The sequence below is a fragment of the Pongo abelii genome, chromosome 9 (assembly GCF_028885655.2).
Source record: "Pongo abelii isolate AG06213 chromosome 9, NHGRI_mPonAbe1-v2.0_pri, whole genome shotgun sequence".
In the NCBI taxonomy this organism is placed as follows: Eukaryota; Metazoa; Chordata; class Mammalia; order Primates; family Hominidae; genus Pongo; species Pongo abelii.
In genome coordinates, this window is record NC_071994.2 from 2532012 (window position 1) to 2546195 (window position 14184).

The 14184-nt window shown below is 59.6% G+C and overlaps 1 protein-coding gene across 1 annotated transcript in view; it reads left to right on the forward strand.

Moving 5' to 3' along the window:
* KCNQ1 (potassium voltage-gated channel subfamily Q member 1) overlaps nucleotides 1–14184 on the forward strand; it is a 407444-nt gene that overhangs the window by 76697 nt on the left and 316563 nt on the right. Inside the window, exon 2 of the mRNA XM_024255585.2 lies at nucleotides 5555–5645. Within this exon, the coding sequence (XP_024111353.1) occupies nucleotides 5555–5645 (91 nt within the window). The remainder of the gene's footprint in view (nucleotides 1–5554; nucleotides 5646–14184) is intronic.

The following is a 14184-nucleotide window of genomic DNA, read 5'->3' on the forward strand; positions in this document are numbered from 1 at the left end:
CCTTCGCTAGCCTGCCCTGCTTCCCACTCCGTGTCCAGAACACGCATAGGATTCGTCCTCTCCCAGGGCCTCAGTTTCTCGGCTCTGCAGAGTGGGGGACTGTGACTGCCTAGCCTTGGAGCTGAGGCAGAGGGGGTGGCAGGTGGCCCTGCAGAGGCAGGAGGGGACACAGGCACCCCAGGCCCTGAGTGCCTCAAGGGCAGGGACCCCAGCTTGGCACCTGTGAGGTTCCCACCTCCGCCCAAGACAAGAATAGATAAAGCGGTAAATAAGATAAAACTCTTTTTATCTGGAGTAGATAAAAGTAAGCTTTGTCATATAATTCCTTCTGAGGCTAGCATGGTATATCAAGATATTGGAAGAATCATTTAGCCTTCAGAATATGGCAAGGCTGACAGCCAGCCTGGCCCATGGGCACCTGTCCCCACCATCTGCCTGGCCTGCGGGGGAACGTTCCTCAGCCCCTGCTGGCTCCCAACCCCTGGGCCTGGAGCCCTGTCTTCTGCCTCAGCCGCGATTCCACTGCACAGGACTTTCCCAGGCACCTCTGCCCAGGCGGTTGGGGTGGACGCCCACTTGGGTGCACACTCTGTGGGGGCTAGTCCAGGACCACCCACATGCAGTCTTCCCTGGCCACATCCTGTATTCTCCCGCAAGGCCAAGTCAAGAATCTTCCTGCTGCAGTAACTCCACACATCTGAGCCCACTGTGTCTCCCGAGCACAGGACATGGGCAGGAGAGGCCCCTGCAGCTGGAATCCGTGCCATGAAGCCCAGGCGCGTGGCGTTTGCAGCCAGTTTGCACCAAGTTTCCAAGCCCTCACTCGCGGCCTGTGAATGCCCACCCTGCACATGGTGCTAACCAGCATCCATCACTGCTTTCTTTTTAAATTTAATTTAATTTTTTTTTTTTTTTTTTTGAGATAGAGTCTCACTCTGTCACCCAGGCTGGAGTGCAGTGGCGCGATCTCAGCTCACTGTAACCTCCACCTCACTGGTTCAAGCAATCCCCCTGCCTCAGTCTCCTGAGTAGCTGGGATTACAGGCGCGCACCACCACCCACGCCCAGCTAATTTTTTCGTATTTTTAGTAGAGACGGGGTTTCACCATGTTGGCCAGACTGGTCTCGAACTCCTGTCCTCAGGCAATCCTCCCGCCTTGGCCTCCCAAAGTGCTGGGATTGCAGGCGTGAGCCGCCGCACCCGGCCCCACCACTGCTTTCTATGCTGTGGCTGAGGTCACCAACTGCCACTGTGATGGACGGCTGTCACCCAAACAGCACAAGAATTGAAAAGCCGTGATGGCAGATGCCGAAGGCAGTGTCGCCTGTGGTCTTTTAGAAGAGCGGTCGTGAAGTGGGATTATCTCAGCTTCCACGTCGCAGGTACCCATCACGGTGCCCCTGTGAAGGGCAGAGAAGCTGCAGGCAATTCTGTTCGCTCGCCTCTGCCTCGGAGGAAGTTTACAGTTTTTTTTTTTTTTTTCTTGAAAGTTGAAAGCTTTCAACCTGGGCCTGGAGGCTGCAGGGCAGCAGATCTGGGTCCTGCCCATGGCCCCCTTCCCTCCTTAGGCCTCCATTTGCTCATCTGAGAGTGGGGAGAGTGCAGCGCCTTCCGTGCAGGTCACTGAGAGGCTGGGGCAGTGGCGTGGATGCTCGCGGACATGGCTGTCGCTTGGCTGAACGGTGGCCCCTGAGGTGTCTGTGTCCTTGTCCTGTGAACAAGTTAGGCTGTGTGGCCAAAGGGGCTTTGCAGGGTGACTGAGGGATGGCTCGTGAGAGGGGAGGTTGTCCTGGGTTACCCAGGTGAGCCCTCACTGTGATTGTGAGGGTTCTTCTAAGAGAAGCAGAAGGATCTGAGTTGGAGGAGGAGACGGGAGGATGGAAGCCAAGCTCGGTGACGGGAAAGCTGCTGTGCCACCCTCACTGCAGCCCTATCCCTGCTCACGTGCACCGAGACCAGAGCCTGCCAAGTCGTCTCATACCGAGAGTCAAAGGGGCCCAGGGCCCAGCCTCCAGGGACCCCAGCCATGCCAGGTCGGGGAATCAGGCTGCAGTCCTGTGTCTCCTCCTCAGTTTACCCCAATTGTGACCTCAGAAGCCCTAGGACCCTCAGTTTCCCTACCTGTAGCATGTGTTTGATGATAGTGTGGCAGTGATGTCGCAGTCTGGTAGGGTCTTGCAGGGGTCTGTGTTACTGTCTGCAAAGCACTGGCTGGGCCGGTGATCAGTGAGCCAGGGGCGTGGGTACCTGGCAGTGGCCTGCAGCCCCCAGGAGCACTTCCTGTTGCTGGACAGACAGCAATTTAGTGGATCCTCCCCAGGGCCCCTGGTGGATGGTGGGTTTTGCCACATCTTTGCAGGAGACGGCACTGAGCTCATCCAAGGCCTCAGTGTGAAGTCGACGCTCGCTCCTGACTCCCTGCTGGACGTCAGGTGACACTTCCCTCCACAGCCTAGGAAGAAGCACCTGTGGGCTGCTTCTTTGTGTTGATGAGGAAACTGAGGCAGGGGAGCTGCCTGGGTCACCAGTGGGCACTGCATCTCCATGTGCAGATGGTGCCCTGGCCCTCTCTGCACGCCGTGGGCCTGAGGAGCAGGCAGGTGGCGTATTCTGCCCCGGGCAGCCCTGCTCTGCTTCCTCGTGGCTGAGCCAGGCTGTGTCTAATCTCACTTCCCTGCTCACTGCAAATCAAAACAAACACGTCCAGGAGGATTAAGTGTGGCAGTCATGGTGGAGGGAACCCTGGTGGGGTGCAGAGAACCAACAGTTGCACCAGCAAGGGGCAGAGACCCAGCCCAGCCTTGAAGGCTGCAGGGTCTGCGGCTTGGTGCAAAGGCTCTTCCCCTGGAGGGAACCCTGCCCTGGCAGTGAGCAGCATGCTGTGTGCAAGGTGAGCCAGTCTGAGCCCGTTCCCGGTGCCTGGAATGGTGCCCAGTGCAGATGGGCACTCACCCTTCCAACCAACCTTTGCTTGTGTCCCCGTGAGAGCCACAGATTCACCCTATGGAGGGCTCCCCACAGGGTTGGCCCGGAGGCTCCAGCTATGTCTGTTGAACAAATTACTCTGCATCCACCCCGTGCTAGCACTGTGCGGATTATGGTCCCAGAGACAGATGAGAGCAGGGATGGTCAGTGTAGGAGCACCCAGAGGGAGCCTGGCAGGGCCTGGACATCCTGTCCAAGCTGGCCAGGAAGAGTCCTCAGAGCCAAAGCAGTGTGGATGGTGGGGGTGCAGAGAGGGTCCCTGGCTGGAAGCACTGCATGTGCAAATGCCAGGCAGCTTATGCAGCCAGAGCTTCGGGCAGGTGGGAGTCGGGGGGACTGAGGCCCAAGGAAGGGTAGGGCTGCATGCCAGCCTTCCAGGTGCTCCTGGAAACCACATGGCTGATCAGACTTGTGCTTTGGGTCTGATGTCCCAGTGGGGGTATAACCTCAGGGAGCAGAGGAAGGGTAATGGTGGTGGGGATGAAGCAGCAGCATTGGGGCTTAGAGATTAAATGAAGGAAGTCCCACGGGGCTGATCACCTACTGTGCACCAGGCTGCGTCCTAGGCGTGGACTGCAGCAGCCCCACTCTTGGGGTGCTCATGGTCTAGGGGGTGGACAACAGACTCTGGTCCCAGTGGTGATACTTGAGTATAAAGGACACAGTTGGGGTGTTGTGGGGGCCAGGGTCAGACATCAGAGCTGGCCTCTGCCTATGAGACAGGGCCCGCCGGCAGGACCCCGAAGCTGGGCTTTTAGGCTGGGCAGCAGCAGGTGCATGGGCCTTGAGGTGGGCCGGGCCAGGCACAGTCAGGACCGGCAACAAGGGCCGGGAGGAGCTGGGGTGATCTGGGGCCATCATGGTGTAAATACTGGGGCACGACATGGAGGGTTCACTGACTGGCTGGGTGTGTGGGCTGGGGGCCCCGTGGTCAGAGGGAGATGAGGATGGATGGGCAGCGTGCACAGGGGCTGGCTGGATTCGGCTCTGCAGGTAGAGCTGACCAGTGTGGCAGGGATGGGGTGTCGGTGAGGCAGGTGGCTGAGGAAATGGTAGCTGCTGGTTTTGGCCCCAGTCCCAGCAGCGGGACTATGGCTGTGGGGAGGGAGGAACCCAGGGAGGGGGCCTGAGCAGGGTCGTTGGCTGAGTGAGCCCTCAAGGGCCTTTGGGTAGGTCTGCCAGAGGCCAGGAAAGGATTGCCCTGTCCACAGGAGCTTGGGGAAGGGGGTGGGGGGCCAGAGCCCCACCTTCCCCAGAAACCTCCGTGCAGCAGGAGGATGAGCCGAGGCAGGCTGTGCTGGGAGGTAGCCTGTTTGTTGTGGGCTCTGGGGGCCTGGGGAGGGTGGGCTGGGCTGTCCACATATGGACAGGTGGAAGAGGATGGGTTCTGGGTGGGGCTGACTTCAGGAGGCTGGGTGAGAGGCAATGCAGGGGGCCTTCTGGCTGTCCTGGGGTGGGTTAGAAGCCACTCGGGATGGCAGGATCTCAGGCAGCGGAGGGAGCCTGGGGCACCCTATGCCGGGCGGAGGATCTATGCCGGGGCCCCCAGGGTCTGTGTGTGGCTTTCTCTGTTTGTGTCTCCCCTGGCCCTGGGGGCCGTGTGGCCACTTCCTGGCTCTCCGGTCGCTGAGGATCCATGGGGGTCCTTGGAGTCTCTGGAGCCCGCGGGAATCCCCCTAGAGGCAGGAGGAAGGCCGGGCGGGTCCTGGAGGGTATGTTTGCAGTGGCAGCAGCTCCTTATCTTTATGGTTCCGGCGATCAGAGAAGGCGGCCCGTCTTTTCTCTGCTTGCCCACAGGCCCAGAATGTTGGCCCCAGGGTGGGGCTCTGTGCGTCTTCCCTTTCATGAGTTTTGTGGCTCGGCCTCAGGGCCTTGGAGAGGAGGAAGTGAAACTGGAGGAGAGCGGCCCACAGCCTGCAGCCTGGAGGCTCCTCTGGGAAGCAGATGCTTGGTGCAGGTGTCAGGACCCCCACCTGGCAGGCTGGCTTCTGTGCTGTGACCACCAGCACCCCTGCCCTGGGCCCTGAACTCCTGGACAGGGGGCCGTTGACTGCTCTCTGGAAGTGATTTGTAAAATCAGCTTTGCAGAGACGTAATTGCACGCCACAGTTCACTTATGGCTCTAGGGCCCTAAGTGGCTCTAGGACGTTCAGAGTTGTGTAGCCATCACCACCATCCGCCTCCAGAACATTTAATTACCCCAAAAGAAAACCCCGTGCCCGTAGCAGCCCCGCCCTGGGGCAGCCACGCCAGGGTGGCTGTCCAGGGCGTAGCCACATTGCAGGTGGTCAGCAGGTGGTCACCTGTGTCTGGCCTTGGCGCCACATTTCTAGGACCCATCCACGTGGTGGCACGTGTTGGTGCTTCGTCCCTTCCCGCGGCGGGACAGCATCCCTCGTGCGGACCTACCTCGAGTGTGTGCTCACCAGCTAATGGACGACTGGGTTTTCGAAGCACTGTCTGTTCCTACCCGGGGGCGGGGCTGAGGCCGGGGCCCCTCCACTCCCCGGGTGCATCTGTGGGATGGGTGGAGGCCGCGATGCTGACTGCCGTGTCCCTGTCTTGCAGCTTCCTCATCGTCCTGGTCTGCCTCATCTTCAGCGTGCTGTCCACCATCGAGCAGTATGCCGCCCTGGCCACGGGGACTCTCTTCTGGATGGTATGTAGCGTCTGAGGGTGTGGCTGGATGTCATGGCTGCCCTGGAAGCTGGCATCTCCCTGGCACTAGACCCCATAAGGTGGGGCAGAGCCGCTCCCAGCCCCTTGCCCACACATTGGCCCTGCCCTGATACAAGGGGCACCTCCCCAGCCCCCACACTTGCCAAGTGGCTCAGGATGTATGTGCCACAGGCGAGGGGGACCAAGGACTGAGAGGACCCTGGAGCTGGTGGTCTGAAAGGGCTTCCTGGAGAAGGGGCTTCCAAGCTGGGCTGGAAGGAAGGAAGGAGGAAGTAGGGTAGAGCTGGTGTTGTGGCCAGAAAAGGCCTGCCCAAGCCTTCGTGCACAGTGTCCCTGGGGTCTGGGTGACTCTGCTCCTGGGTTATGGCTGGCACATGGGCCCTGCTGGTGTCCCAGCAGCAGCCCCAACCCCAGACACCTGGATGGTCCCTTCCATCGGCCTGAGTGGTGTCTGCCATTTCTGCCGGGCAGGTGCTGAGAGCAGGGCAGGGCAGGCTCATAGCCTGGTGGGAAACCCCAAAGTTGATCTGGCCGTGAGGCTGCCAGGAAGGTGGGGTGCAGAGGGCCAGCTGTGTCTGGAGCCCACAGGGTCCCCACAGAAGCCGCCTGAACGTGGGCCGTGGGCAGCAGGACTCCGGCAGGACTGGGTCCAGCACCTCTCTGTGGCTGGGCTTTTGTGTTTTCCTGTCTTGTCATGGAATATTTCCAGTATCTGCAAAGGAAGAGAGAGTCACGACTCAGCTCCCAGCATGCACAGGCAGATCTGGTTTCATGCTGCTTTTTGGCGCCGTGTCTTCCTGGCCAGAGGACCCTGTCCCTCTGGGGTCCAGAGTCCTCTCGCGATGGCCTCGGTGGTGGTGTCCGTCTCATTTCTAGGGAGTCCGTTTTACCTTTCCTTTGTTGCTTCTGGACCTTGAGCCATAGCTGGAAGAATTCACCTGTGGTTTTCTCCAGCCCTGACCAGGTTAACTGTGTGTGCTCCGTGGTGGCTGGGAGTTTCCTGGTTAAGTGGTGTGAGGCACAGGCCTGCTGTCACTCTTCCCTCATCTTCCCAGTTCTCCCAGCGCCATGTTTTCCACAGTCCATCTGTCCTGCCTGACTGGAGGGGCCATCTTCTCTGTAAACCAGATGTCCAGAGGCAGTAGGAAGGGTCTGCTTTGGGGTTTTTCTATTCTGTCCCGCTGGTCTGCTGGACTTTTCCTTTACCAAGGCCCTACCGACTTGGTGGTCACGGTACTAAAGTCAATTTCATGAGGCCACTTTGTGCCTCGGCAGGGATTTCTTTTTCGGGGGTTTCCTAGTGGTGCTTGCAGCCTTGCTTTTCCCAGTGAATGTTGTCATCACCTTATCCAGCCCTGGGAAGAAACTCGAAGGCAGTGGGTGAATGAATTGGGGGAGACTGACATCTCGGTGGTCTCCAGGAGCGTGGCGTGTATGTTTATGGGCAGCGTTTTATGGTTTCGTTATGTAGATTTCAGGCAGTTTTTAAGTCTATTCCTGATAATAATAATATTGATGAGATTAAGTTGTTATTGTTGCCATGACATAGGGAGTTTCTAGTCTATCATGTCTTCCAGGCACTTTTCTGGCGTCTGCGAAAGCTGTTAATTTCTGCTACAGCCTGTGGCCCTGCTACTTCTCATGACTGTGGTCGTAGAAGTTTTTCCCTCTGTCCTTTGCATCTTTTGTGTTTCCAGATAAGAGATGCCTGCCAGGAGGGCAGATTGCTGCTTGGGTCTGTCTAGAGCTGGGGGTGGTACCTGTGGCCAGCTGGGCCCTCCTGGCTTCCGTGGGCGGGCCGGCTGCTGGGCGGAGGGTGTGCACCTCCTGTGCTCAGGAAGGGTCCTTCAGGTCCGATGCCTGGCGTGGTTTTACGGTGACCATGTGGATTCTGGTCAGGGGTCTTTCCTGCTTCTGTGAGGTGCTCCTGTCGGTGAGGGGCCCGCCTTGCCTTCCTGGAACAAACCCCCTTGGTCCTGGCATGTGAGTTTCATGTCCTATCACATTGTACTCTCATACTTTGTTCAGACTTTTGCACTGCGCCTGTGAGGTGGGGTGTGTGTGTCGTCTTGTGGTGCCATCTTGGTTGGGGTGAGGCCGTCCTTCCCGTACAGGGCGATGTCCAACAGCCTTGGCAGCATGGGCCTCATGTTTTATGGGGTCCCCAAGGTACCTGTCCAGGATCCCCAAGTCCTCACCCACCACAGACCTGGCTGTCAGGTGAGCACCCAGCCAAGTCTCTGGCTGTGTCTAGCAGGAGGACGTTCTGCCCCGGCCAACTGACAGGGTTGGCTCAACTGCAGGAGTGGGCACGGCATGTCCTTTGCTGGTTCTGCCGTGGGGTGGGTCTGTGGGGGGTCCCTGACCTGGTAGTTGTCCCTGGAGGGCCTGGGGCCAAGGATGCCAGTGGTTCCCAGGCTGTGAGAGCCGCGCTGCCAAACATTCCCCTGGAGGGTCTCCGTGTGAGGCCCTTTGTACCTCTGCAGGTGTGCGTACATGTGTGTATGTGAGTGCCCACATGCACGGGAATGTGTACATGTGTGGCTGTGTGTACACGCATGTGCGTGTTTATGGGTAAGCTGTGTGCTTAAGTGTGCATCTGTATCTGAGTATTATGTAAGTGTGCATACACATGAGCACGTGGGGACTTTCATACATGTTTGGCTCTGTTTCAATATGTGTACATGTGTGCACGTGTGTATCTGAGCATGTACACATGTGTGAACGTGGCCACATATAGGCACATTGTACTTTGGCGCCTGTGAGCACGTATTGTATGTTTATGCATGGCTGTGTTATGCGTATTTATGTATAGATATGTGTTGCTGTGTGTGTACCTATGTGTATGTATGTGTGTTCATGCCTATGTTGTGTGTGAGACGTGAGATCCTGCCTGTCCTGTCCCTCATGTACTAACTTGGATCTAGGTGGTTAGCCCCTTACCCCCCAGGTGGCCTGGGACTTGCTTGGTTTTAAATGGAGCCCCGGTGCTAACATGAGCCCACCCAGGTGCCCCTGCCCAGCCAGGGCTGTCTGTCAGCACCACAGCGTCCAAGTTCAGGTCCCGACTTCCTAGGTGGTTATCTCCCAGGCAGCTGGGAGGGTGAAGCCTGGAGAAGCCTGCCCCCAGGCCCGACCTGTAGGGACCTTCAGACGTGCCTTGGGCTCCACATGCCCGTCTACAGCTCGAGAATTAGACGTGCCCTGGGCTCCACGTGCCCATCTGCAGCTCAAGAATTAGACGTGCCCTGGGCTTCATGTGCTCGTCTGCAGCCCTAGAATCACCAGCAGCACCCCAGGGCCCCCATGCGGCATCTAAACCAGGCAGGGGACAGGGGCATGGAGCAGACCAGGTAGGGTTGCTCCCTAGGATGCAGCCCTGCCCAGGCAGGAGGGCAGACCCTACACAGTGCTGAGCCGTGCCCCCAGGGAAGCCTCCAAGATGGTCCTCATCCCCGCAGCCCTGCCCACTGTCTGCGCATCCCTGGGGTCTATGCGCCACCTGGTGGCTATTTGCTGAACTGTGGCCACAAACCCCTGGTCAGCAGGAACCAGGCCTTTCACTGCCCTGCAGCTCCCTCTCCTCTGGGGTGGCATGGCAGAGAAGCAGCCCGCAGCCCCAAGCAGAGAGCCCCCTTTCTGCTGTAGTCCCCCTTGCAGTCCACTCTGCCTTTTCTACTGCTTGGAAGGCAGAGACCCTGGCCGCCTCCCTTGTCCCTTCTTCTGTCACGCCAGCTGCCTCCCTGCCACACCTCGCATCTCACCAGGCAACCCTGCAAACAGCAGCTGGGAAGGACTTTCTAAGACAAAAACCTGATCATTCCAGAAGCTCCCTGTGACATTTAGGCTACATTCCCCAAGGTGCCACGTTCAGGCCCATCACCCGTAACACTCCCCACCCTACCTCCCTCAGCCTGGGCTCACTCACTTCAGGCCAAGCCTTGGACATTTCTGGCTCTCCCAGGGCCTTTGCATGCCCTCTGCCCCGGACCTGGCTGTCCTCAGGAGTGTCAGCACTCAGCCTCTTGTCAGGTTTCAGGCCTCTGCTTGGCACTATCCTGCACACCATCCCCGCCGACCTGCCCTCTTCTGGGTTGGTGGGACTCTGGGAGGCTCACAAGCATCTGTCTGCCTCAGGCCATTCCACACTCCCTGAGGGTGGGACCCCGTGGCCGCGCTAACCCCACAGGCTCCGCATGGCGCTTCCTGGCCGTGCATGTCCCTCCCTGCATGAAGTCCATAGGCCGGAGTTGCCCAACGAGGACGCCCCAGCTTGGTATGTGCTCCCGGCTTCAGCTGCCCCTGCGTGATGGAGACACCCTCCCACTCGCCTTGCCACACTTCCCAGCAGTCTCTGGAAGCACTGGCCACGTGGGGACAAATCCTTCAAGGGGATTTGAGGGTCCAGCTGTCACTCAGTCATGGCCATGGTGAGGGCACGTTGGGGACACAGCAGAGAGTGAGGCAGCCGTGGGCCCGGCCTTGAGAGGCGGATGTACAGGCACATCAAAGGCAGGGCCGAGACTGAGGCGTGGGCTCTGGGTGGGGAGACAGTGACCACTTGCTTGGAGGAGGGGGCGCTCAGGTGGGAGGGACACAATGAGAAGGAGGTAAGCTGGTGCTGGCGGGGCAGGCAGGGACCCCTCCCAGGGCTCACAGCTTCCAGCGGACAGCAGGCACAGGGCTGTGGGGATCAGAGCACAGGCAGAAGTCGGGGACTTCCTGGGGAAGGGCCTGACGGGAGGTTCCCGAGGCTTCAGGCCTGGAGGAGTGAGGACGGCTGTTGGGTTCTTGATTCCAGCAGAGGGAGGCTGTGCAGGGTTGCAGGAAGGACGGTTGGGGGCGCTTGGGGGAGGTAGGAGAAGCAAAGGTGTTTGCAGCCCTTGGGGCCAGGCGGCGGGAACGCCTGTAGACGCCAGAGGGCGCTCGTGCTACATGCAACTCAGGAGCTGCTGGCACCCGCCAAGGAGTGCTGAGCGCGGGGAGCCCAAACCACAGCCTTGGGGAACCCAGGAGGGGCCGGGCGGGTGCAGGACCCGCATGAGGGATTCCGAGAGCACGATGTTTAAATGTTGGGGAAAGAGTTGATCAAAGCGGTGTGTTCCCAGGGAGCCCCTGTTTTCTCGTTTCTTTGCGTACGCCCAGCTTTGCAGTGCCAGAAAGCTGTTATCTCAGCACTGCTAAGGAAACCCCAGCGCGGCCTCGGAGGGATTAGGCATTCTGCTGAACCAGGGATATGCGGTGGGCCTGAAAAAGCCATTTCGGGAGGAATCTGGTCTCGGCGGGGGTCCGGCCGGCACCGTGAACAGCACGTGAACACCACGTCGGAAATCTGCTGGGCAGGGAGATTTCCTCAAGGCCTCCCAGGGAGGAGAGCCACTTCCTGGGCTGCAAAGAGGGCCCCAGCCTGGTTTCTGAATTCAGAGGGGGCTGTGTGTGCACGTGTGTACGTACATGCATGTGCACGTCTGTGTGCCCATGTCTGTGGAAGTGGCACACGTGTGCACGTGTGCACTCAGTGTACGTGTGTGCGCCTGTAGGTAGCTCCGTGCGCACATGCGTACACATATGCCTGGGGTGTGTGTGCACACGTGTGTCTGACGTGTGTGTGCTTTGCGTGTTCTTGCCTGGGAAGGAGTTCCCGGTTTGGGTGGCTCTCCTGTTTCTTGCCGAGGCCGGCTGCTGCCAGAAACTGGCCCCTGCTCTCTGCAATAAGAGACCCTGCCCTGGCCCAGGTGAGGGCCTGGCTTTTGTCTCCAGGATCACAGCTTTTGTCAAACCCCACACAAAGAGAGAGGCACTCAAAAGCACAACACAAACACGGCTAGTCCGCGCCTTTGGTGGTGAACATACCAGGGAATTGTCCTGCAATGCCTGTGGTTAAAAAACCCCGTGAGCTGCGGCCCCGGAGGCCTAGGGGATGAGGTCATCGCTGCGGCTTCCTCCCCTCTGCTGAGGCTGCCTCCGCCCCGCCCGGTGGCCCACCCCTCCCGCCAGCTGGAGCCTCCACTGCCTGGGTTTCTGCTGCCCCTTCAGCACACAGCAAGGCCTCAGTTTCCCTCCCAGCACAGAGCAAGTCCTCAGTTTCCCTCCCAGCAGCAAAGTGAGACCCTGTAGGGAGTCTCTGGGCCTCCGTGACGGCCCTGGGCGTCTCCCTCTCTGTGGAACAAGGTCGGGTCCTGTCCTCAGCGCCCTGGCCTCCACTTGCTCAGGGCGCCCGCAGGCCCGCAGGTCCTCACCTGGTGTTTTCCACCTGGGACCCGCAGCTGCTCTGATGAGGAGCCTGCTCTGCGCACGGCCTCGGGCGGTTTCCCGCAGCACCATTTCTGCCGCTGCCGGGAAAAGACGCAGAGGCAAAGGCACCTTTGCCCGGGTTGGGGAACCAGAGGGTGACTCAGGGTTTTCCTCAACCCACCCCGAGGTCTGATTCCCTCTGCAGCTGCCGCCCGCTGAGGGTTCTCTTCCTCCCTGCCTGCCTCGCCCTGCCTGGTGAGCTCCTATGGGTCTGACGAAGCCCCGTCCTGCACGCTTGCTTCAGGGGCGACTCCCCACTAGACTGGTTGCCCAGGGACGGGGGTACCCACTCCCTCCTCAGGGCTGCAGGGTACTCTGGGAAGAGTCGTGTCCCTCTGTGGGGCTGTGGGCTCACTTGCCTTTTTGTCCCTGTCACTCGGGAGCTACCCAGTCAAGACCGATCCCTACCACCCAGGCCACTGTGAGGCTTCAGAACGCAGTCGTCATCTCCCTGGCAGGGTTGTTTCCGCCTGCATTTGTTCAGCCAGCAAATCTTTATTAAGCACCTACTGTGTGCCAGGATCTATGTGCAAGCAGACTATGGGCTCATGAAAGGCAGAGCTGGACTGAGATTCTGCACCCCTGGGATCCTCACTGCAGAGCCCTGTGTATGTGCGGGCCGGAGCCCTGGTTCCTGTCTGCGCTGAGCCCCTGGAGCTAGGCCCAGAGGACTTGACAGATGTGGGCCCTCCATCTGCACAGCCCCCCAGGGCATGGTGCGGCCTGCAGCTCTGCCCAGCCACACTTGAGGTCACTGCCCTGCGAGCCTGTCGGAGAAACTTCTCACTCATCTGTCCTGAGACCCTGCCTGGAGCCCACCCCAGGGAGACAGAGGCTCTTGGGGCCTGTTCAGGGTGAAAGGACGCTGGACACTGGCCTGCAGGCTTTGGGCAGGTAAAGGTAGCAAAGGTGAAAGTGGACCAGAGGCAGGTGGAGCAGGGTAGGCCCAAGTGTCTGTCTGGGGCAGTTGGGGACACCCAGGTGGGCTGAGCTTCAGCTGCCAGGGCTCCTCCTGGGTCAGGGTCGACCCCTGATGTCCCGGCAAGAGTTCCAAGAACAAAGGCTCAGAATCCACCAAGCGGAACTTGAAGCCACTGCCCTGTGGGGACAGGAGAAGTGACTTGGCTGGCTCTCCAGAGGCCAGTGTTGATCACTGAGGACCACCAGATACAAGTCCCTCCTGCCTTCCCCTTTAGTGACACTGAAGCTGTTGAAATCCCCATCCACCAGGAGCTCCTGGTCCTGGGGAGCCCTGTGCAACCCACTCACTGCCTTTCAGAGCCCTGTAGCGTCTGTCTCATGTACTGGCTGTAGAGCTTCCTAAAAGCATCTCTGTCACCCACTCTGCACCTGAGAAAGGGCGGTCAGGTGACTGGTACCCCCTGAAGACCCGGGACCAGGCCCCCTGCCTCTGGGAATCCATCAAAATGCTCCTTTCTGAGGCCACTTTGCTGGGTGTAGGATCAGCCTTGCTTTGAAGGCTGTTTAGGAGAGGAACCCCGGCGTTGCTGCTCCCCGGAGGCAGCCTGTGCTTGTGATGGGCACCCTGCCTCGAGTGTTCTGCTTCGGGGTGTGGGATGTACAGCTGGGGGGCAGGGGCACTGCTGAAGCCACAGTCTCAGAGCCTGAGTTCCATGGGGCATGGCATGAAGACCCGGTGGTTCTGCTTCCCTGGGACAGCCTTGGTCCAGCCTCACTGGCCACATGCTCTGCCTAGCACACCCACTGCTGTCCCCAGCCACCCAGCCCCATGCACAGGCCACGCGGCGACGGGGGCTGCTGAAGGAAGGCTGGCCCGCTCCCTGCCTGTGACAGGAGCTCAGGCTCAGGGCAGGGCAGCAGGGGCGTTCAGCTGGGCCGCGGCTCCACGGTGTTAAGGGATTCTAGAAATTTCCTGCTGTGCCAGGCTGCAGCAGAGACTCCGGCCCCACCAGGCTTCCTGTACTTGGTGATAAACACACCATCCGCACTGCCTGCGGCTCTTACAGGAGTCTCTCGTGCACCATTGCTCAACCCCCGAGAGTTATGGAAGGAAGGGAGGCTGGGGTGGGTGCCCTGAGTGCCTTGTTAGAGTGGAGGCTGGCGCTGCCCTGCCCCACAGGGTGGCTGGCAGGACTCAGCAGTTGCCTGGCCTGTGGGGGCACAGGACCTGGGGAGACATGCTGAGCCCTCCCAGCAAGACACTGAGGGTCGGGAGGGTACAATGTGATTTTGAGGCCACCCGC